General features: G+C 37.3%; 1 protein-coding gene across 1 annotated transcript; it reads left to right on the top strand.

Moving 5' to 3' along the window:
* Nucleotides 1-1,765: 1,765 nt before the first annotated feature.
* On the top strand, nucleotides 1,766-24,486 carry cnih1 (cornichon family AMPA receptor auxiliary protein 1). Its single transcript, XM_052021705.1, has 5 exons — nucleotides 1,766-1,929; nucleotides 2,437-2,505; nucleotides 11,923-12,035; nucleotides 19,418-19,561; nucleotides 23,680-24,486. Exons 1-5 carry the CDS (start codon nucleotides 1,849-1,851, stop codon nucleotides 23,705-23,707), a joined length of 435 nt encoding a protein of 144 aa, XP_051877665.1. The 5' UTR covers nucleotides 1,766-1,848; the 3' UTR covers nucleotides 23,708-24,486.
* Nucleotides 24,487-24,540: the final 54 nt, after the last annotated feature.

The following is a 24,540-nucleotide window of genomic DNA, read 5'->3' on the forward strand; positions in this document are numbered from 1 at the left end:
AAGTAACCACAGTCTACATACTACTAAGCTAGGAGTGACCTTGGTTTTGAAGTGTAGGTGACATTGGTTGAATCTTTTCTATTTAGTTCCGAAGACTAACTTCATTCCTGTAGGACATTTGTTGGAGGCAATGTTCTGCAATGAGGCAAAAAAGATTAACAACAATTTAGGGTTAATGATGCCACCTTGTTTGACACCAGCCTTCACTAAGATTGGTCCCGTTTTGGACCCAGTGGTTCACTTGCCAACATGAAACAAATGTAAGAGACAAGTTTCTGAGGGCAGCTAAATTGGAGAGTGCTGCAGAGTCCCTCCCGATGAACAGTGTCTAAGGTTTGAGTGAAGTTTAAGAAAACCATGTAAAGTGGTAGGTACTGCTTCCAACATTTCTCTATGAGTTGTGACCCTGTTAAGATCATGTTCAAGATGCCTCTAGATGGGCGGAATCCACAATAAGATATGGGGAGCAGCTTTTCGGTCACAGGGAGGAGGCAATGATTTTTCCTGTGGCAGACAGCAGTGAGATCCCTCTGTACTTACTACAGTTAGACTTGTTTCATTTCTTGAAGATAGTCATGATTACGGCATCTATGAGGTTCCCTGGTATATCCTCCTCTTTCCAAATGTGGATATGAGATTGTGGATTTTTGATTGAAGCTCTTCACAGTCAAGTTTTAAAACCTCAACCATCTATTCATGAGGCCTTGTTGCTTTTTAGTAGGGATATGAACTATCTGACTTCTTATCAGTCAGGACCAGCAGCAGCGCTGGGTTGACTAGCTTGGTGTGGGCTAAAATCAAGGATGGAGTTGCAGTTCACTTCCAGTGGACATTGGCTACCTCTCTGTCATTATTAAGTTCACCTACATTCTTGGCAGTCAGTGGGGTGTTCAGGCCACAGATGGCCATGAAAGCACTGAAGATTCCACATGTTTTGGCTGTCAGCGAATTGCTGAACTTCCTGCTCTATATCCATTCACTATGTGTTCTTTAGGTCAGGAGTTTTCTGCTGGATGTCAGCCTTCAGGTGCCCATAGATCTGTTTCTATTGTTGTAACTAGCAGGATAAGGGCTAAAGAATTGATGTGGTGTATTTGAACTTTCAAAAGGGTTTCAATAAAGTATCACACAAGAGGTTGTTACACAAAATTAGAGCACATGGTGTTGTGGATAATATACTGGTATGGATTGAGGATTGGTTAATGGACAGAAAGCAGAGAGTTGGAAATAATGGACCTTCACAGGATAGCTGCAGGGATGATGTTTCTCTTGGCTGGGATGGACAGGAACCATGGCTCAAATTCTCAAAATAACTGGTTGGCCATCCAAGATAGAGATGAAGTGGTCACAATGGTGGAGGGCATGAGAGGTGTGGCGGATGGAGGTGAGGAAGGACTGGACAAGGGGAGACAGGATAGTCGAGGTATGAAGAGATAAGTTTGATGGGGCAAGAGCAAGCAGAAACAATGGGTCTACCAGGACAGTCCTGTCTGTGGATCTTAGGTAAGAGATAGAAGCGGGAAGTGTGGCGTTGGGGCACCGCGGAGGGGAGCTCTGCTGATGCGATGAGATCAGTAACTCTAATCTATCAACAATTTAAACCTACCTGCGTTCAGAAAATAAAAGGGTTAAAACTGTATTTCTTTGCCGTTAGCGGTCTTGTCCCGTTGTCAGGGAAAGCCCACGATGACAGCCTGAACCTCAAACAGCCTCTCAGCGGGTTGTCCAGCCCGCGAGCACTCGGAGCCCCAAGGGAGGCGCCGCGCCTCATGTGACCAGGCGGCGTTGACGTTGCCGGCTCAGTCTCCGCGCCCACCCGGCTAGTGGCGCCGCCTGCCCTCATCCAAGATGGCGTTTACATTTGCGGCCTTTTGTTACATGTTGGCGCTGCTCCTCACCGCCGCTCTCATATTCTTTGCCATTTGGCATGTGAGTATCAGATTATGTTGATCTTGCTCCGTGTGCTTTTTATGGCAGGGGATGGTTTGCAAGCGTGTTTTTTCATGGTGGGGTGGTTGTATTGGGTTCAGCTTGGCCTCCATGGTTTACGCCTATCGTCAGGCCTGAGGGGATGATATCAAACTGAGGTAATGATTCTTCACTTTCTCAGTAAATTACTGTGAAAAATGTTATCATCCGCGCCGTGTGTTTAAAGAATCCTCGTTTATGGCCTGGCCATTCCTTGAACGGTATAGCTTAGTACAGGTGCACAGTGGAATCAATCAGTGTGTTGCTATCAATTGTTGTAGCTTATTTAGTGGATCCAGGATGATACAGTCAATATTTTCATTTAAAAGCCCTGACAAGAGCAGCTGTATGCAGAGCATATTTAGGTCGGATTTGCCTTCATTTCGCCATGTAAATTAGATTTATCGACGGTCTGGGAAAATGTAGCTGTAAATGGCGGTAAATTATACCGTTGATACTCTTTTCCAGATTATAGCATTTGACGAATTGAAGACTGACTACAAGAATCCTATAGACCAATGTAATACACTCAATCCTGTAAGTTAATATGGAATGATTTTTGAATATTTATAAATATTCGATTTCTCTTCCTGCTGAACGATTTTTCATTTGAGTCTATTTATTCATGCTGGCTTAACCTTTGTATTCTGACTGTTGCTAATCTACAGTGATCTTGTCAGCTGTCGTACTAACATTCTTTCAATCTGCTTTTGTCATTTTTTTCGGCACAAAGACAGTTGTAAAGGTCAAAAAGATTAAAAGAGTCAAAATGGCATTAAAGGTTTGTACTAATTTCTAGTTAAATGCCTTTCATTTTAAAAAAATCGTGGGGTCATATGTGAATGTCTTTCAGGTTGTAATTGACAATTTACAGGAAATAAATTAAATAGTATGTCATTATTAAAATTAAAATTTGTGCCTTATCCACCTTGGCCAAATGTACATAGATGAGTGGAACAGTTGGAACCTGAATACATCTTGAAGTATGATACCTAATAGTTTTTAAAAAATCAAGAGGTATTAAAGATGAGCAAATTAAAATATTGTGAAGGCCATTTAACTGAAAGACTATTGTAAATGGCCCAGCATCATCAAACATAACTCATTATTGTGCATATGGTGAAGCATTTAATTGTTGCTAATAAATACTCATCTTGATGTTACTATTCTGGTGGGCTGCCTTTCAAGGAATGAGAAGATACTTGCAGAAGACATGAGTTGCTTCTAGAACTGCCAAATGTATACTTTTTTTAATCAGTGGTCTAGCAAAATGTCAATCTTTTAATTTTGTTATTGGCTGAAACATTTACATGACCATTAACTAATTATGGATGATGGACACTATTTGGCATACTTTTCTCTATTCAGAGAGATAATCAAGTTTCCCTGTTCTCCATTTATAGCATTGTTCCTTAAATGATTTGTGGATGTTGCATATATCCTAATTTATCTGGAGGTTCCTTCCATGTCCAATACTTCTCTCTCAGTTTGAGCCAGTATTTCCTTGTGCTGCTCTTGTAGTTTAGAATTAGAGATTTTTTTTCAGACACACTTCCTCTACAGTGTTTAATACCTTGCAGGAAAATTACTCTGTACCACCTTCAGTGTGGGAAAAGTGTGCATTTCTCAAGTTTTTGACTGTAGAAGATTAACTTTGTGGCTCTTTATCACACTCGCTACACAATGATTTGGATTCTCAGTTGCACTGGGAATAATCGCCATTCCCCCCCCCCTCTTGTTAAGTATATCTTAGATTTTCACATCTGAGTATTGCAACATGGAAATTGGAGGTGCTTTCATGGTCAGATACCAGTGCATCTGACCTCCTGCTGCATTGCTATACTCATCGTAAAATCCATTTTGCATTCCAGAGTTTATGAGCTAAGGAGCCAGAAGCATTTGCATCTGACTTCTAGCTTTATGCTAGCTGTAGCTGGTGTTCAAGCAGCATTCGAATAGAGTTGTTACGGTATTTTGCATTTTACTTCATGTTATATTTTTAATTAATTTATCATAATTTAATGTACTTTAAGTTTATTTTATAGCCCAAATACTTAAATGTGTTTAAGCTATTTTTAAATGTCTCTGAATATCATAATTAAAAATAGCTAAAGTTGCTTTTGATAGCAATTAGCTGTCACAGCTGTTGGGACTGGCCTCAGCTTCCATTACATGAGGCTTCGTTGCTAGTGCATTCCGCAGAAAGCCTACAGTAGTGGTCTCCAGTAAAGTGGATCCCATAGGTCTATGAAAGATAAGTGGATCCATGCAGGAAGTGAATGCACGCTGAGTCTTGTATTGAGCAAGACTGCACTTATTACGTCTCCATAGCCAGAGTTGGAAACTGTATGAATTGGGGGGGGGGGGGCATTCTATAGCTTTGGCATAATAATTTGGCATTCTATCGCTTGATTACTATCCTGCATTGGTGGAGCTGTTGTTTGGATCTTATTTAGTCATCATTGGATATGTATGTGACCATGTTTTCTTTATATTGGAACATAGGACTTACTTATAAGATACAATAGTCTTGTTTCCTTCTGTAATTCTGTTTAATTGAAGTTCTCCATTCTCTCATCCAAAATAGCTGATAACATATGTAAATTTGACCAGATTATATTGTTTCTGAATCAACTCATTGATGTAGATTTGAAATTATTTCTAAATTGGTCGCAATATAAGAACCTATCGTAGGATTTTAATGGTACTTGTATTAATTTGTAAGTAGTGGGGAGTCTGGTCCCCACACTCTGGTCACTTAGTGGTGCTTCATTTAATGGTGAACACACAACTTTTATTTCATGTCATTTGCTAATTGAACAAATGGCTGGATTGTTGCAAACTGCAACATAACTTTGAGCAGAATTGAGATATATTTCCAGCACACTTTTAATACCTACAGAATTGTGCTTTGATTTCTGATGTACAGGTGCTCCTTGGGTTGCAAATGACTTTACTTCCAAAAATCTGACTTTATGCAAATTCTCCCCAGAAATGCTGGTCATCAATGTGTGCTGGTGACCTCTAAAAAAAGCTTTCCTTCAAGTTTTTCCTGATGTTCTTGGTGAGATCTTGCCCTTTTGAGTTGTTGGTGTGACTTCAAAAAGGTTATTGAAGTCCATTGATTATTGATTCCTCTGAACAGCCATTTATGTTAAGGAAGAAAGTTTTCATCAACTTTTCAAATATTGTGTTAAATGAAGATTAGAATATTCAGTTAATCGTAGAAGCAGAAATATGACAAACATTATTTAGAATTACTTCAAAATCCCCTGACTAAAATGTTCATATGTGGGTATAACCGATATAAGATCTTTTTTTAGGGCCAAATTGATTATTAAGGAGTAATCGTGGCTTAGGAAACAGTTTACAAGCATAGTCCTTGTGCAATAAAACCATATTTTAGAGAGGGCCTAGTTCGCAAGTGGCTTCAATTCATCAATGATTTAAGAGATTTTTTTATATTCCCTTCAATATCAGTGGGGTAAGGCTGTGAACAATGCAGCCTGTAAAAGAGTACTGAATCTCTAGGGTCACTGCATAAAATCATTTGTGTATAAATCCCAAAGTTGCTGTTAATTTCATAGAAAAATAACATTGCATAGTGTTAAACGTATGCTGCTGGTTTCTTTTCTAGATAGTTGTCTTTTTTTCCCCTTGTTTTACTTCTTTCCTCTTCCTCTTAAGTGGCTTTTGTCACTGACCGCGAGTCAATAGTACTTGCCACTGAACGGGAAGAAAGTTGCCCACAAAAATTTGTTTGTGCCTGTGGCACGAACTTCTGCTATTGGTTACTACATTTGTAAGTTCAAGGATGGTCTCTGGCATCCAAAAGTTGTGATGTCATCAAGCTGGCTGAGGAGCCAATCATGTTGAGGAATTCTTGTATTGCAAACCAAGACATCTATGTTAGACTATTGTTTATTGACTACAGATCCACCTTCAATACTATAACTCCAAGCAAACTCATCACCAAACTCCAACACCTCCCTTTGCAACTGGATCCTTGACTTCCTGATCAACAGACCCCAGTCGGTCAAGATAGGCAGCAACACCTCCGGCAGGATTATTCTCAACACTGGTGCCCCACAAGGCTGTGTCCTCAGCGGCCCACTCTACTCCCTCTATGCTCGTGACAGTGTGGCCGGATTCTGCTCCAACTCCATCTACAAGTTCGCAGATATACCACCGTAGTGGGCCATATCTCAAATAACGATGAGTCAGTGTACTGGAAGGAGATAGAGAGCTTAGTGACATGGTGTCATGACAACAACCTTTCCCTCAATGTCAGCATAACAAAAGAGCTGGTCATTGACTTCAGGAAGGGGGAAGGTGCATGTGCTCCTGTCTACATCAATGGTGCTGAGGTTGAGAGCTTCAAGTTCCTTGGAGTGAGTAGCCTGTCCTGGTCCAACCACGTAGATGCCACGGCCAAGAAAGCTTTCCAGTGCCTCTACTTCCTCAGGCTAAATAAATTTGGCATGTCCCCTTTGACAATGACCAATTTTCTATCTGGATGCATCACTGCTTGGTGTGGCAACTGCTGTGCTTGGGACTGCAGAGAGTTGTGGAGACAGTGCAGCACATCACGGAAACCAGCCTCCCCTCTATAGACTCTCTATGCTTCTTGCTGCCTCGGTAAAGCAACCAGCCTAATCCAAGACCCCACCCACCCTGGGCATTCTTTCTTCTCCCCTCTCCCATTGGGCAGAAGTTATAAAAGCCTGAAAGCACGTACCATCAGACTCAAGGACAGCTTCTATACCACTGTTATTGAGACTATTGAATGGTTCCCTGGTCTGACAAGATGGGCTCTTGACCTCACAATCTACCTCGTTATGACCTTGCACCTTATTGTCTACCTACACTGCACTTTCTCTGTAGCTGTGACATTTTATTCTGCATTCTGTATTGTTTTACCTTGTACAATCTCAATGTACTGTGTAATGAATTGATCTGAATGAATGGTATGCAAGACGGGTTTTTCACTGTACCTCAGTACAAGTGATGATAATATTCCAATTCCAAATTCCAGGAGAAGATAAACCTTTTAAACATTTTATATGAATTGCTGAATAACAAATGGATATTTGTTATCCATTTGTTAGAAGTGGAAATTTCAAGAAAACATCTAAAAAATCTTTTTAAAAATCGTTTTAATGTTCATAATATTTTGCACAAAAATTGCAATCTGTGTAGTCAATTTTTTTCAAGCTGAAACTGAGCAGCAATCCTATATTGTTATTCTTCCCCTGAACTCCTGAGTTATTTCTATTCAGTTTTTGTTTTTCTCTTTGAAGTGAGCTGTTGTTTTCTAACTGTTATCTCAAATAAGAATAATAGACTAACACAGACCAGGGGTTGTTCTGGGTGCTTACTGTGTCTTTTCATGCAGTGTATTTACTCACTGAATTGCTAGTTGTACCTTTCTACCTTTTTGGTTTGGATAGAATAGAAGTTCCTCGGTGCAGTTTCAAATTTTATGTAATGTTCACTGAAGAGTAGTAATGAATTTTTCAGTGCTTAGGAAATTGAATCATCATCTGCCTAATTGCAGCCAGACTGGCATTCATACTGGTTGGAAGATGGGTGGAAGAGCCCTGATCTTGATGCACTATTTTAAAAGAAACATGCCAACCAATAGGACTGTTGATATGGTATTGCAGAAGTATTTAATTTTCTGATAATAAATGGTGGCTAGGTAATTGATGCAGTTCAGAGATACACAACTGATAATGTCAGTGATTGAGATTTGTATTCATTGTTATAATTTTGTCCATTTGCATTTTGTTTTTTGGCAAAGCTTGCACATGCTGTGAACATCTTGCTTGACATCCTTGGCAAGAACTCAGGATGGTGTAAGGTCATATTTGTTTGAGGGTTCTCATTTAAGTCCTTGTTAATGTAGCTACTGATAAGAAAGTGAGATTAAAATGGAACAGAATATTTTTTATCGTGCCAATGAGATCTCAACAATCTGAACAATTACGAGGAATACTGAGAAACATTGAGAGAACATTCTAATGGAGAAAAATCATCGAAATTTCTGGAACAGGAGGACGATGCTTGGTCCATTATATTGGTGTTGACTTTCTAGCTCTTGATCCATGCCTTGTAGATTATGCCATTTCAATTTCATGTCCAAGTTCTCTTTAAAATGTTATGGGTTTCTACTACCATCCTTTTTGCTAGTGAATTCCACATTCCATCATCATTTTGGCAAGAAATATTTTCCTTAATTCTCTTTCATTTACAAACATTTAAACATGCTTTTTGCATCCATATCTTTATACTAGGTTGTGCAGGTTAGACCTGGTGCAGGATCTGTAAACATATTCATTTCAATGGATATTTTACAGCTTTGAAGGGGAGTTTTGGTTGCAGGAATCTTTTTTCATTATTTAGGTTTTCATGTAGTTTTATTTTAGTTATTTCTCCTAAATATTTTTTAAAAATAGATTATTTTGCTAATCACCACTCAATAATTATTTGATTTTCCAGGGGTTCAATAGGTTGCTGCAGAAGATACAAATGCACAGGGTTGGGGTAATGTATTAGCATGGATAGATAAACTAACAGAAAATTAATTTGGGATAAATGGGTTATTTTTGAATTGGCAATCAATAACTAGCGGGGTAACTCAGTCATTGAGGCCTAGACGATAACCTATATTGAAGACTGATGAAAGGACCAAGTGTACTGTAGCCAAATTTACTGAAGATACAAAAATGGGGAGTTTAGCAAGTTGTGAGGACAAAAGAGCTGGCGAAGGAATATAGATAATTTGATTGGGTAAGAAATTGGCAGATGTTGGAAAATGCAAGGTTATCCACTTTGGAAGAAAGAATGAAAAACAAATTATTTAAGTAGTGAGGCTACATAATGTTGCAGTACAAGTGAATCTGAGGATCACAGTACATGAAACACAAAAAAAGTCAGTTCACAGGTACAGCAAGTAATTAGCTTGGCTAATGGAATGCTGGCTGTATTGAAAAGGTTGTGGGGTATAAAAGTAGGGAAGATTTGATGCAACTTTACAAAGTACTAGTAAGACAGCATCTGGAGTACTGTATACAGTTTTGTTCTCCATATTTAAGGAAGAATATACTTACATTGGAGGCAATGCAGAGAATATTGACCAAATTGATTCCCGGAGTGAAAGTGTTGCTGTATGAAGAAAGGTTGGGCCTATACTCGTTGAAGTATGAAGATTGATCTCCTTGAAACCTTTAAGATTTTGACGTGGGATTGACAGGGTGGGTGCTGATAGGATGTTTCCTTTAGAGAGGATATCTACCCCAGAGAGCTGTGGAGGTAGAGTCATCAAGTCTATCCTAAGAGGCAATTGACAGACATTGTAGCTATGATGGAATGAAGGGATGAGGAGAAAGTGGTATTGAGGCCAAGACTGGATCAGCCTTGATCTTATTGAATGGTGAAGAAGACTTGGGGAACAACTGACCAACTTCTGATTTTTACATTCTTGTATAACTCCCAGTTCTTGACCCCTCCACCAATGAAATAGTTTCTGTCTGTCTATACCCTTTGGGGCTTCAAATATGTCTATCAGATAAATCACAATCCCTTCTGTTCTGAGAAGAATTAACTCTGCTCCACTCTATCCACTTTAGTTAAGTACCTAATCCCAAAATTATTTTAGTGAATCTCCTCTGCAGTCGGTCCAGAGCTTTTGTATCTTTCCTAAATTGTGGTGCCCAGAACTGAACACAATACTCCTTTGTGGCAGAAGGGGTGCTTGATAATGATTTTTTTTTGCTTTTGCACTCAGTACCTCTGTTAATTTTTTTATAAACCTACTTTCTCAACCTGTTCTCGTTCAATGAACTGTTCACATTTCTTGTCTCTTTCCCCACCCCCACCCCCGATTATCTATGCTGTTATGCCCCATTTACAATTGTGTCCTACCAAAATGAAAAACCTGAAAATTGCATTGAGCACCTATCAGCCCATTCCACCAGCTTCTCTATAGTTCCTGGAAGTCTTACATTTGTAGTTTACTATGCCTCCAAGTCTTGTGTCATCTGCAGATTTGGGAATGGTGTCTGTATATCCAAGCCTAAATAACTGTTTGCATTTAGGAAAAAAAAGTGGTCCTAGAGTACTGATGTCTCTGGGGTACTTCACTGTGCTCTTTATTCAAGTCAGAAAAACATGCTGTTATTATTCTGTCTGCTGTTACTTTGTCACTTTATTTTCCAGGCTGCCACAGTCATTTTTTTACTCCACTTCACCCAGGCCTTGCAATTTTTCTACTTACACAAATGCTAACTCCCTCAATATTTCCTCTTGCTATATTTATGAAAGCCAATATTGCACACTGTATTCTCCTTAATGATTAGTATTTTTATCACTCCCCTCTTGTGAAGACAAAAGCAGAGTATTAATTAAGAACCTATTTCCTCTGCACATAAGATTTCTTTTCCATCTCAAATATGCCTACCCTGCCCTTTCCTTGATTATTCTCTTTCTCTTAATCAGTTTAGGAAAGTTCCATGATTTTACCTGCCATTACTTTTGCACGTACTCTTAAAATTTCATCTCTACACCATTAGTACTGCAGGCTTTCAGCACTATGGAGTCTGAATATATGGCATGACTGTTTTTGTTTTATCATGTGCTGTTTGGGGGGGGGGGGGGTGGGGAAGAATGCTCTCCCTTGGTTTCTGCCCCTTCATACTTTGCCCTGCATTCTACTTACTGTCCATCCCTGCCTTTTGCTTGTGCCTGCCTCCTCTTGTCTCCTGATTTAATGAATACAAAACTCATTTGCAATATTTGAGGCAGGAAAAAAATTACAACCATAACTGGAATTCCAATCAGTTCTTCACTTTGTTTTCTCTTTTATATCCTTTATATTTGTATTGCCTTTTATATACACTTTGTACTGTTCTAAAACAAATCTTGAAATGCTTGACTATTTGTTCCGCTCTCAAATCCTCCCAATTGAAGTTCAGAAGTTTGAAGATTGACATGATTGCAGGGCAGTCAGCCCTTGAAATGGCATATTCTGGTGTTAAATTTAAAATGGGGTTTGGTTTGCATCATGGACCTCGGTCGTACTTCGGGAATTAAAGTTCTTTAGGAACAAGTTTTCTAAAATACTGAAAGAATTAACAGTTACCATAGCCTTGCATGTTGTACAAATGTCCCATGTGTTGTTTTACTCCAAACTGCTGTACCTGTGTATGCTATGTAGCAAACATGTAATTTGAATGAGATATGATAGAATCATTCTGTTCCATGTGCTGCTTCTGTTGCTCTGCCATGCTTGCCTTTCATCAGATCTACAACCTTGACAGGGCATGTAAATGGTTCTCTAGAAAATTTGAATTGTTATTCTCATTTTCAGTTGAAAGGCATGTTTTTATTTCCCTTTAATTCCATGCAGTTTATTTTTGTCTGTATTGGGTATAATCTAACCTGTTTTCCCGTATTTTAAACAGTGCTGGGAAATGACACATTTTACATGGGACTTTTAGCATGGGATGGATAGGTCCTTGATAAAGTCTTTCTACTTCCCTCTAGTTTTTGAAACTGCCAATTGGACAATGATTAGTGCTGGATTATGGTTAGTATTATGGATTTGCATTTATTAGGAATGGAATTGAGACTTCTGGAACTCTTTAGAGCCAGCAAAGAAAATATTCTTTTAATTCCCTTGCACTGGCTGAATGAACTCTGGTGCCCATAAACAAAATAGCAGTATCTTAATCTGCTGTATTACTGAGTACCAGATATAGTACTTTTGGTAATTAATCCTTTATATTCAAAATGACCCTGTTGGAAAAGTCTATTGCTTTCATTACTTTGAAACTTTCATGCTATAGGATAGCTAGGTAAAACAAAAGATCATTAGGATTTTTTCTTTTGCCCTGCTTTTAAAGCTGAAAACAAATATAATAAAACATACTCATTTTAAGGTTTTCTTTTCAGCTGGTACTTCCCGAGTACCTCATCCATGCCTTCTTCTGTGTCATGTTTCTCTGTGCATCTGAATGGCTTACACTTGGTCTCAATATGCCATTGCTGGGCTATCATATTTGGAGGTAAGTTACTATTGTCTGGTATTTTACATCTAATCTGATTTTTTTTTTGTTTTTGTATTGTATCAATAATTAAATTTACCATGCTAGTTACATGTCATTTGTTAGTTTATTTGCAGCTTTTTTTAAAGTTTGTTCTGCATCTTTGTTCCATGTATTTTTTTCTCTAACCCAGCAGATGATCTCATCAATTTATAGGCACGTTTAAAGACCAAAATTTGGATAAATTAAAAGTGCAGTAGACATCAGAATAAGAAGTTTAATTCATGAAGGTGCATTAATTGAGCTGTTAATATCAAATTATTTAGATTTGAATCCAATCTTGCATTTATTCTTGGAATTTTCATCCAGCATTAATATTGCTCTGATTATGCAAACTTAAATGATAAATTTCAGTAGTTAAAATCATATATTGAACACTTATGGTAATGTGGAGAGAATAGGTTACAGGGATAATTTAGTGGGGCAATGGGATTGCTTTGAGAATCAACATAGATTTGATGGACCAAATGGTGGCCTCCTATGTAATAGGGATATATTAGTGTTCCTGCCAAACATTCATTTAATTTGCAAAGTAAAAACAGGTTTTAATGATAGAAGAGAAATAATACTAAATTATCTTGATAAATGGGACACCTTGAAGTCAACCGACCTTCTTTGTATTTGAAAACAATGAGATAATGTATTAAACATAATAATGAAGATAAGTGATTCCACAACTGGTGAGTACACTTCCTTGCATTGGTGCAGCAGATCCAGGTTCTGTTGTTACTTGTCTATATATTAAAAAATCTAGTAGAAACTAGATACCCCTTCTGACTCTCGCGAGCTCCTAATGGCCATCAGCTCTGTTGAGTGCTTTATGGCCCAAGTTCCTTCAATGAATTTGCTGCTTTGTGAATTACTGTTGATTCCATCCATCTGGACACGTGGAAGTGATCTTCATTGTGCGTCAACACTACATGAAATATAAAGAGTAGCATCACACACTGTACCTCGGCTTATTTTTTTTGCAATTGCATAAACCTTCAACTTCGATTGAAGGAGACCATGGAGCATCCTTCTCAAACCATGCTTAACATAGAAATGTCTCTATCTTGCATCTGTTACATGATTGCATGCAAGCTGTGATCTTAACCAGTGCATCCACTGACCCAACCTCGAATGCAAACTGATTTTGAGCAAACTGATTTTGAGCAAACTGCATCGTTATCCCAAACATTCTTCTTGATCTTTCTTGCCACAATGCTGCACCTCTCCTTCACCTTCCTGCTGGAGTGGAGCAAATCTTCAGGACAAATGGGGAAACTGTTCAACATACACTGCCTCCACTCCAGAACCAAGGTCATGGAGCTGCTTGTGTATGCACATGTTTGATCCAATACCCAGTCACCATTGACTTGTTCATTGAAGCATATGAGAGAGAGTGCTTTGCACTGATCAGCTATAAAACAAAAACTCTGCCTGACTATATGACACCATTCCCCCTTCTCACCAACAATGAAAATCTACAATGAAACCATGAGAAACATAGACCACTTTCCCTAGCATAGGAGCTTCCTCTCAACGAAGGCAGATGTCAGTGTTGAAATCCACCCTAGTCTTCAGTACACTAATACAGCTTTTGGCAGTCCTCGTAAGAGAGTAAGATCTTGATTTTCAATTAAACCTGGCTCAAAGCTTATGGCCTGCCCGACAGCAGTGGTGTATGGTTCTGTGATACCTTGAGCATGCTTCTCAAAATACTGCAGAGAGTTTGTCAATGTTTCCACGAAATCCTTCAACTCCTCTGGTGTCAGTGCACTTATGTCAGCTTCAGGAAGCAGGGTGAAGTACACGCCCCTGTCTGTATCAATGGTGCTGAGGTGGAGATGGTTGAGAGCTTCAAGTTTCTAGGTGTACTGAATCCTGGAGTTCCTAACCCAAGCATTAATCCAGCCATGAGGACGCTGCAGCGAAGAAAGCACACTAATGCCTCAGAAGGCCAAGGAAATCCAGCATGTCCCCAGTGACTCTTAACCAAATTTTTACAGATGTACCATAGGAAACATCCTATCCAGAGGTATCACAGCTTGGTATGGCAGCTGCTCTGCCCAAGACCACAAGAAATTACAGAGTTGTGAAAGCAGCCCAGTCCATCACACAAACCAGCCTCCCCTCCATTGATTCTGTCTACACTTCCCACTTTTCTCCAAATTCCAGCATCTGTAGGCTCTTCTGTCTGCACTTCTCACTGCTATGGGAAAGCTGCCAACATTATCAAGGACCCCTCACAACATGGTCATTCTCTTTTCTTCCCTTTCCTGTCAGGCGGAAGATGCAAAAGTTTGAGAGCACATACCACTAGGCTCAAGGACAGCTTCTATCCCACTGTTATCAGACGCTTGAATGGACCTCTTATATCATAAAGATGAACTCTTGATCTCCCGATCTACCTCATTGTGGCCCTTGCACTTTATTTGTCTACCGGCACTGGGCTTTCTTTGTAACAAGTGTTCTGCATTCTGTGTTCATTTTTACTATGTATGTATGCATTGACCTGTCTGGATGGCATGCAAACAAAGGTTTTCACTGTATCTTGTACATATGACAACATACCAATACTAGGTCCTCTCCCAGCATTGGTGTCTCATTTACACTCTGTCAGCTTGGATGGGTGGGTCACATCATTTGTGTGCCTGACATCAGAGTCCTGATATTCGAGTTTGAGTTCTGTCATTAGCAATATATAACCACTTGGACAGAGGAAACTTTTCAGTTCTCAGTCTCTATCAAAAAATGCAACCTCCCCACCAAGTTGTGTGGAATTCCTGGCACCTTAACTCCTCCAGTATGAGAAGGAGCATTCAGGATGGTGATGAGGATCTCAATTCCATGTGTCTGAAGTAAATGAGCATCCAGAGCCCTTTGCTAACTGGGTTTCTGTACCTTTATGGGTAAAGATGACTTTTCTCATTTCAGTCCTTGGTGGCTGAAGATGGTGACCCATGATTTTTGACATTCCATCCAATGGAACAATATTCCCGCATCTACTCTTGTCAAGCCCTGTACGAGTTTTGTATACTTCACTTCTCAAACTTAAGTACAAGTTTTGAAGTATGAGGGCTGAAGTATACATAAAGTCTTGCAGTCTGCTTAATCTGTCTGCCATTCAGGAAACTATCTGGCCAACCTAATCTATAAGTATGGCACCTTTATTGAAGACCTTCTGAAAATCCAAATACACCACATCAGCAAATGTAACGCCACTGTTCAGGAAAGGACTGAGATTAAAAGCAGGAATGTAGGCCAGTTGAACTAATATGTCATTGGGAAAGTGCTGGAATCCATTTTTAAGGAGGCAATTGTATGACATTTGGCAAATCATAATACAATCAAGAAGAGGCAACATCCTTTTATGGAAGGACAATCATGTTTTACAAATTGGTTAGATTAATTCAGGCTGTAATAAAGAAAATAGATTAAAGGGAATCAGTGGATGTTGTGTATTTGGATTTCCAGAGGGCATTTGATATTGTCTGCTTATAAGGTAACTCATTAGATATATGGATGGCCATCGACCAGGGTTCAATCCTGCCTAATGGTGCCGTCTGTGTGGAGTTTTCATCATCTTTCTGTGACTTTGCGGGTTTCCTCTCGGCCCAAAGATGTGCGAGTGGGTAGGGTGAATTGGCTACTATGAATTGCCCTAGTGTATAGGTGAGTGGTAGAATCTGAAGTGGGGGCTGGTTAGAAATGTGGGGAGAATAAATTAGGATTAGTGTAAATGGCTGTTTGATAGTGTGGACTCTGGCCTGAAAGGCCTTTCCCCAGGCTATATGACTTAATGAAGAATGCATGAGTAGACGATTGGCTAACTGATTGAAAACACAGTTGGGATAAATGGGGCATTTTTGGATTGGCAGTCTAAAACTAAGAGTGCCACTGAAATTAATGCTAGAACTTCAACTATTTACAATCCATACTAATGGGTCGGATGAATGGGTCGAGAGTACTGTGCACTGTAACCAAACTTACTGATGATACAAAGACAGATAAACAGCAAGTTAAAGAGAACAAAAACCCAGAAGGGTTAAGTGAGTAGGCAAGAAGTTGGCAGATGGAGTGTTGGATAATGTGAAGTTATGAAAAAGTTAATGAAAATGTGAATCATTACTTGAATAGAATGAAGCTACAAAAAGTTGCAATGCATAAGGATCTGGGGGTCCTGGTACAGTAAAACTCCAATTATCTGGCATGCTTGGGACTTTAGTGATGCCAGACCGTCACATTTTCTAAACTATTGGATGTTACCCCACACACTTCTAATTCACATTTTTTAGATGTTATGCAGTATTATAATAAATTTTCCAGTGAATCTGGTAAGTTTATAGGGAACTTGGGAGTTCTAGGCCCCAGTAAGTGCCAGGCAGCGCAGGAAGCATCAGCTGATGAGTCAGATGCTGAACCATTGGGATTCCCAAAGAGTCAGACGAGAGGATTATCCGAATTTTACTGTACATGAAACGTAAATGTCAGCGTGCAGTTTCAGCAAATAATTAGGAAGGCTAATTGAATGTTGGCCTTTATTGCAAAGAACATGGAGCATAAATGTTGGTAAGTTTGATGCAGCTTTTCAGGGTGCTGGTGAAACTACATTTGGAGTACTACGTGCAGCTTTGTTCTGCAAGTTTAAGCAATGTTTGTGCTTTCTTTGGAGGCGATGTAAAGAAGGTTCACTGGGGGATTCCTGGGATGACTGGATTGAAATAAAGAAAGATTGAGCAGATTGGGACAATGCTCATTCGAGCAAAGAAAAATGGGAGGTGATCATATTGAAACACAAGATCCTCAGGGATTGATAAGGTAGATGTTCAGAAAATTGTTTCCTTAATAGGCGTATCTAGAACAGCAAAGCATAGTTTCAGAATAAGGGGTCACCCATTTCAGATGGAGGTGGAGAAATTTCTTTGTGACTCAGGAATTCTCTATTGTAGGGAGCTGTGGAGGTGGATACATTGAACATTCAAATATTATTAACAATATTTGAACAAAGGAGTTGGAGGGTATGAGGACAGCATGGGAAAGTTGTGTTTAAGCCAAGATTGGATCAGTCAAGATCTTACTGAATGGTAGAATCACTCAAGGGGCTGATTAGCCTACTACTACGACTACTACTACTTATGAATCTGTGTTACAAGAATATTGCTTAAGTATGACATTTTGGAATTCAGTGAAGTTTACAAGATTCTCTGTTAATCTGTGGTGGAGGATTATCACAAGATCTCATGGAAGTCTGCTTTTTTAAAATTAATTTTTCCTTTCAGTGGAAGGAGCACTAACTCCATTATTCAATACACTGAACTGACATCCAGGTTGCTCTACAGTTGCAGGCGTGAGGTATACGATCAGTGAGCAGTGAAATTTTTTAGTAGAGACAGTTTCCAGAGAGCTGCACATCAGTGTGACTGACGCATAATATCCAGAAAAGGAATAGGCCATCTTGACTGATTCTTTCACAAACCACAGGCCAATACTTTATACTGATATCTACCTCTTCTGTTTCCTTCCCCATGGAAGAAAACCTTCATAAATTTCCCCCAAAAGATCAAGCAGATCCTAGAATTGGAAATATGACAATTAATGATCTTATCTAAATTGTTTTTAGCCCTTGTAGTGCAGGAGCTGTCATACTCTGAGCAAAGCCACGATGATTGCTTTGTTTGCTGCTAATATTTTAGAATTGCCCAGTAAGTGGAACAAAGGAAAGCAAATAAGTCGGAACTTACTGCTGTAAAAATGGAGATTTGGAGGATTTGAACTGCAGTGATACATTATTTTCATTCTATTTTCTACTTGTCTCTAAATCATTCTCTGCCCATGATGCTATATAGCATGGTGGAAGGGATAACAGATTATTGATGATTAATAATGTGAAATTCTGAGCTTATTGTGAGTTAATAACCTGTTCTTTGTTTCTTTGAGTATGCTTCTCAATACCTTGGATATCAAAGTGAAGCCAGCTTTCAAGAAAGATCTCAAAGCAAATGAGCTTGATTTTATGAACTACTTATTTGTGTGAATAGTTGAGTCTATTCTATCATTGTTAGACCAAATATTATTTGTCAGTATCATTTTAAGTGCTTTTATCCATATCCCTTGATTTTTTTTAACCAAATGAAAATCTTTTCTCAATTTTGTTTTCATAGATTTTATTTACTTACCATCTACAGCCCTTTGGAAGGGGGAAAAAATCTCCACATTTCCACCAGACATAATGTCTGGTTGAAAAAGAATGCTTCTTCCAGAATCCTAGATCTAAATGATCTAGCTCTAATTTTATCACATTCCTCCTGAGCCTACAATTTAAACCAGGTGACAGATTCTACTGGGTCTTTTCATTATTTTAAACACTTTAGTTGGAGAACCCCTCAACTGTCTAAATTCATGGAAGTAGAATCTTTGATTGCACCAAACCTCCCAGTATATATTTATTGATACCGTGAATGGGTAGTTTTGTGAATGTGTGGTAAATCTATTTCCATTTAGTGAAAATGTTCTCATTCCTGCTAAAGAGTATGAAAATGTGTAATCAGATGCATTTTCTACAAAATATAATTTCTTGTTTTTTGAACAATGGAATCATAGTACAAATCACTAAAAGTACACAGCAGATTCGCAAAGCCACTTTCGTTTTTAAATGTAAATTGAACACAAGAATTCATTTTGAGAAGTAAGTTATGCTAAACCTATATTGAACCTTGGTTAGCCACTTTTGGAGCACTGCATATTGTTTTGGTTGCGAAAAGTTAGAAAAAAATGTGGAGTTACTGGAGAAGGTGTAGAGAATGAAACGAAATACAAGAATTTGTATATCAGGAAAGGATGAACAAACAAGGTCTCCTTTTTCTTGAGAAAGGAAGTCTGAGGGTGACCTCATAGTGATCTTTAAAATTATAGATTTTGATGAATTATCTAATGGAAGAATTCGTCTAATTGTGAGGAAGAGCATAGACACCGTCATTTAGTCACCAGGAAATCCAATAGGAAATTCAGAAGTAACTTTTTTCACATCAAGTTTTGAGAATGTGGAACTCGACCCACACAGTTGCTAAAATGAATAGTGTTGATGAATTTAAGGATGAACTGGACAAGCATATAAAGGAGAAGGGAATAGAGAATTATGCTGATAAGTTTCGGCTGAGGAAAGCCAGGAGGAAGCTCGGAGTATAAATGCAAGCAGGTTGTGGTAATATCCTGTAAATCCTGTGTTTTATAAATGATTAGTAAATAGTTCTCCATGATTTTATCTGTATGTTTATCAGTTTTACGTTCAGTGCTAGAAAATGTGATTTTCATGTAACTTGACAATGCTTCCTTTTTAATCAGGAAATTTCTCTTTGCAGGTACATGACCAGGCCAGTGATGAGCGTTCCAGGCCTTTATGATCCAACCACTATTATGAATGCTGATATATTAGCATACTGTCAAAAGGAAGGGTGGTGCAAACTAGCATTTTACCTGTTGTCCTTCTTTTACTACCTATATGGGTAAGTTAGTGCAAAGGTGAATTACATTTTTGAGTATTTTCTCACCCACTTTCTATTCTTTGTACACCACCAAAATGATTTGCATGATTTTTAAATGTTAAGCTTAAGGCATTGTTTTTCATCTTCTCAGGGAAGATAATTTTCCATTAAGAAACTTCAGCAAAGCACTAAGACTTTCACTGCAAATTGACAAAATGATACATCTCGAGTTGCTAATATTAAGCTTGGGTTTTGAAACCCTGCAGCTAATAAAAGACAAAAAAAAATGGAATTCTTCAGTTGCAAGGTCCTTTAATATATTAGGGAGTTTTTTTTTCTCTTTTACGTTCGGTTTTTGGATCTTTGGGGTCAAACCTGAAATCTGGGTGAATCTAAAATGAACACCAGTAAGTAGACATTATGGATAATTCATTTCAATGTTTATAATTTGGAAGAAGAATATGGAGTGGTAAAAGATTTGAATGTTTTTGTGCTGGGATATATCTGGCTAATTTTCTTTCTTTCTTCAATTTTTTTATTAGTTTTCAAATTAATACAGATTAATATATCAATGTTTATACATGTAATACAAAGAGATCAGGAGAACAATCATGACATGGATAATCATAAAGAACAATAGAGTACAAAGAAAAAATCTGTAGATCCAATGATCTGTTAATGAATGAATATAATATAAAAGAAAAAGATTTATTATAAAATATAAAAAAGGAAAAAAAAAACAAAACAATAAGAAAAATTATAAACAATATATCAAACCAAACTAAGCTGAAGAAAAAAAAAATTCAAAAAAAACCAAAAAAAACTGGACTAAAATTTCTCAATAGAAACAGAGCAATATTATGTCATCAACTCTGTTCCTCTAAATTGAAAGGTTATTATAAGGGGATCTATATCATGTGAAAATATTGAATAAATGGACTCCAAACTTCCTCAAATTTAAGCGAAGGATCAACAGTACCACTCCTAATTTCTTCCAAGTTTAAACAAGATGTAGTTTGAGATAACCATTGAAAAGTAGTAGGGGGTATTGGATCCTTCCATTTAAGCAAAGTGGATCGTTTGGCCATTAATGTAACAAAGGCAATCATACGGTAAGCGGAGGCAGATGGATGGCCAGATTCTATCCTTGGTAAACCAAAAATTGCAGTGATAGGATGAGCTTGTAAATCAATCTTCAATACATTTGAAATAATGTTAAAAATATCTTTCCAATATTTTTCCAAAAGAGGACAGGACCAAAACATATGCATCAAAGAAGCCACATTCGATTTACATCTGTCACATATAGGATTTATATGTTGATAAAAATGAGCTAGCTTATCTTTTGACATATGGGTCCTGTGAACTACCTTAAACTGTATCAAAGAATGCCTGGCACACATTGAAGATGTATTAACTAAATGAAGAATTTTCTTCAAGTCTCTGTAGGTAAAGATGTCTGGAGTTCACTTTCCCATTCATTCTTAATTTTGTCCAGTGGTTCTGAATGAATTTTCATAATTAAATCATAAATTATTGCTATCAAGCCCTTCTGACAAGGATTAAAACCAAAAATTTTTTCCATAATTTCAGTTTTGTAAGATGTAGGAAAAGAGGGTATAGTAGCTTTTAAAAAAATTTCTAATTTGCAAATATCGAAAAAAGTGTGATCAAGGCAAATTGTATTTGTTAGACAATTGTTCAAAAGATGAAAAACAGTTATCAGTGAATAAATCACGAAAACATACTATTCCCTTCCTTTTCCATATGGAAAAAGCTGAGTTAGCTCTAGATGGATAAAAGAAAAAATTAGATTGAATGGGACTTGATAGATTAAATTTATTCAATCCAAAAAATTTACGAAATTGAAACCATATTCGTATTGTATGTTTAACAATTGGGTTAATCATACGTTTACTTAATTTGGTAAGTGCAAAAGGGAGTGGAGCTCCTAAAATAGAAACTAATGAAAATTCAAGTACTGATTGGGATTCAAGGTGTACCCATTTGGGGCATTGAATTACATCTGAATCTTGTGTCCAAAAAATTAAATATCTAATATTGATTGCCCAGTAAGGTTAGGCAAGGCCATACCACCATCCTTTTTTAGTTTTTGTAAATATTTCTTACTTAGCCTTGGGTTTTTATTCTGCCAAATATATGAAAGAATTTTACAATCAATAGTGTCAAAAAAAAGATTTCAGAACAAAAGTTGGAATCACTTGAAATAAATATAAAAATTTTGGTAAAATAGTCATCTTAACCGCATTAATTCGGCCTACCAATGATAGAGACAGTGGGGACCATTTAGTAAATAATTGTTTAACATGGTCAATTAAAGGCAGTAGGTTAGCTTTAAATAAGTCCTTATGTCTCTTAGTAATTTTAACACCTAAATACATAAAACAGTCAGTTACCAATCTAAAAGGTAATTGGCTATAAATTGGAATTTGCATATTTAATGGAAAAAGTTCACTCTTATTAAAATTTAATCTATAGCCAGAAAAAACACTAAACTGATCTAATAGTGATAGTACTGCGGGGATAGATTCCTCCGGATTAGAAATATAAAGTAACAGGTCATCTGCGTAAAGAGATATCTTATGAATCTTCTGTCCACGAGTAATACCACATATATTTGAAGAATCCCGAAATGTAATAGCCAAAGGTTCTAAGGCAATATCAGATAATAAAGGGCTTAACGGGCAGCCTTGTCTAGTACCTCAAAAGCCTAAACAAAGGAGATCTTTGATTATTAGTAAGTATTGAAGCCATAGGTGCATAATAAATCATTTTAATCGCAGATATAAATTTAGGACTAAAATTGAATTTTTGAAGTGTACTGAATAGATATTCCCATTCGACTCTGTCAAACGCCTTTTCAGCATCTAGTGAAACAACACATTCTGGAATTTGGGATGAAGGGGTATATATAATATTCATTAATCTCCTAATGTTAAAATGTAGATAACGATTCTGAATAAATCCTGTCTGGTCTTCAGAGATAATTTGCGGAAGAACCTTTTCCAATCTAAAGGCCAATATTTTGAAATCTACATTTAATAAAGAAATAGGTCTATAAGATGCACAATCAGTGGGATCTTAATCCTTTTTGAGAATTAAAGTAACTGGCTAATTTTCAAGATTTGGTAAGGTGACAATGTTGTAACTTTACTGGAACATTTTGGCTGTGGAGCTTTTAAATCTGATGTTCAAGTCTCAATACTGCAGCAAAGTTGCTCTTTGTGCCTATACCCTTGGCTGCATCCATTTTACTAAATTACTTTGAGGCTGGAATCAGTGATTGGTGAAAGAAGTTGTCAGATCATCCTGTCCTGGCTGAAGATTCCTGTATAAAGTTTTAAATATTGGAAAGATTTGTAAATGTTCATATGCTGTATATGAAACAATGAAATAAGCAAACTTTATTAACCCTTGTGAATGTTGCAGAACTCTAGCTATTGCACAAAGGAATGAAGACATCTGTAATAAATAGAATTGAATTGGCTGGATGGTGAATGAAGGATGCAATGCATTTTCCCCAGTTCTTTCATCCTACAGAGTCTTGGGGTAATCTTGAGTTGACAGAATTAGAACAGAGAAACATTGGATAACAATGAACGGTTCTCTTAGAAAGTTCATGTGCTTGTTTGTGAAGGAGTACACAAAAGCCCTGCTCCACCATTCAATTAGATCATGGCTAATTATTTACCTCAATGCCATTTTCCTGCACTCACCCCAAATCTGTTGATTCCTTTAATATTCAAAGGCTTCAGAAATGTGACAGTTCACTAGAGTAGATTTGTAGAGGTAAGTAATATGGATAAAACAAAACTAGGTGTTTAGGAGAGGCTGTCACTTGCAAGATGAAAGACTGGCTTCCATTATTTTAGATACTTTGTCAACCAAGATAATAGAACTATGTAACAATGAGTGTTATTTCAGTGAATACAGACAAGTTTCTAGGAAGGATGGAATTAATACCTGGAGAGATTGTATGAGTTAAATTAAGAGCAATATGCACAACTTTTTTTTAATGAATACATCAGTAAGGAGTCCACAAAAAATAATCTGGTTACTGTTATTAAATGGAATCTTATTTCATTTTGATAGATTTTTTTTAATATTTTGTTTTGCAGAATGATCTATGTGCTGGTGAGTTCTTAAGTAAGTTCTAAGATCCAATGAAGTTGTGCACTCCACGAAGGAAACAAAAGGATGATGGTGGTTTTCCGAGAACTTGAGTTCATCAACATAACTTGTAACTCATCAGATCTGACGTGCTTTCATATATGCAGATTAAATGCTTTCCCTCTCGTTTCATGAACTTTTTGCCTCCAGAGTTCATAATTTTTTGCCCGCACAGGATTTCTTTAATTTGTCTTGGCCCAGAAGTCTGAATTATGTTTGAACTTGTGTATGAAAATATATTATTGCAAGATTACGTTTTCAACATAAAATTGAAACTGCACTCTTATATGATGTAATTTAGAAATAATCTGGGTATATTATGTAATACAAAATTATGTAACTAAGCCAAAATGTTTGAAAAATGTGACTAGTTCAAACAGATAATGGAAAATTGGATATCCAAATATTCTGTTTGAATAGTTAAATCTCATAGCATACCAGTTTGTTTTAGTGAATTTAACTTTTAGTTGTTCACACTGTGGACAGAATTTATCTTAAAATGGCTTGATATTGTACTCGCCGGAGCGATGACAGATGTAACCAATGACAGTCATGTTTTGCATGGGAAAGTATCCATTTATGTAAAAACTTTAATTTGAAAATTCTGTAAAGTGTCATTTTAAGTAAAGTTTTTTTTTGGAAATGGTGTTAAGCCGTTTTAACTCCGGTGTCAGTGCCAAAATACTCCATTGATTTGAGCTATATGTGTAGTCAAAGTTGAACTATAGTAGGACATAATAAATTTGAGTCTCGTATCTTTTTTTTCTGATTTTTGTTTTGAAGTTGAAACAAAAAAAAATCCCTTAGTT

The sequence above is a fragment of the Pristis pectinata genome, chromosome 1 (assembly GCF_009764475.1).
Source record: "Pristis pectinata isolate sPriPec2 chromosome 1, sPriPec2.1.pri, whole genome shotgun sequence".
In the NCBI taxonomy this organism is placed as follows: domain Eukaryota; kingdom Metazoa; phylum Chordata; class Chondrichthyes; order Rhinopristiformes; family Pristidae; genus Pristis; species Pristis pectinata.

Excerpts from the sequence above, each read along its gene's own strand:
- cnih1 (XM_052021705.1), top strand. The coding sequence starts at position 1,849 with ATGGCGTTTACATTTGCGGCCTTTTGTTACATGTTGGCGCTGCTCCTC. Across the intron at positions 12,036-19,417 it reads CTGGGCTATCATATTTGGAG|GTACATGACCAGGCCAGTGA; the intron begins GTAAGTTACTAT and ends TTCTCTTTGCAG. Across the intron at positions 19,562-23,679 it reads TTCTTTTACTACCTATATGG|AATGATCTATGTGCTGGTGA; the intron begins GTAAGTTAGTGC and ends TTTGTTTTGCAG.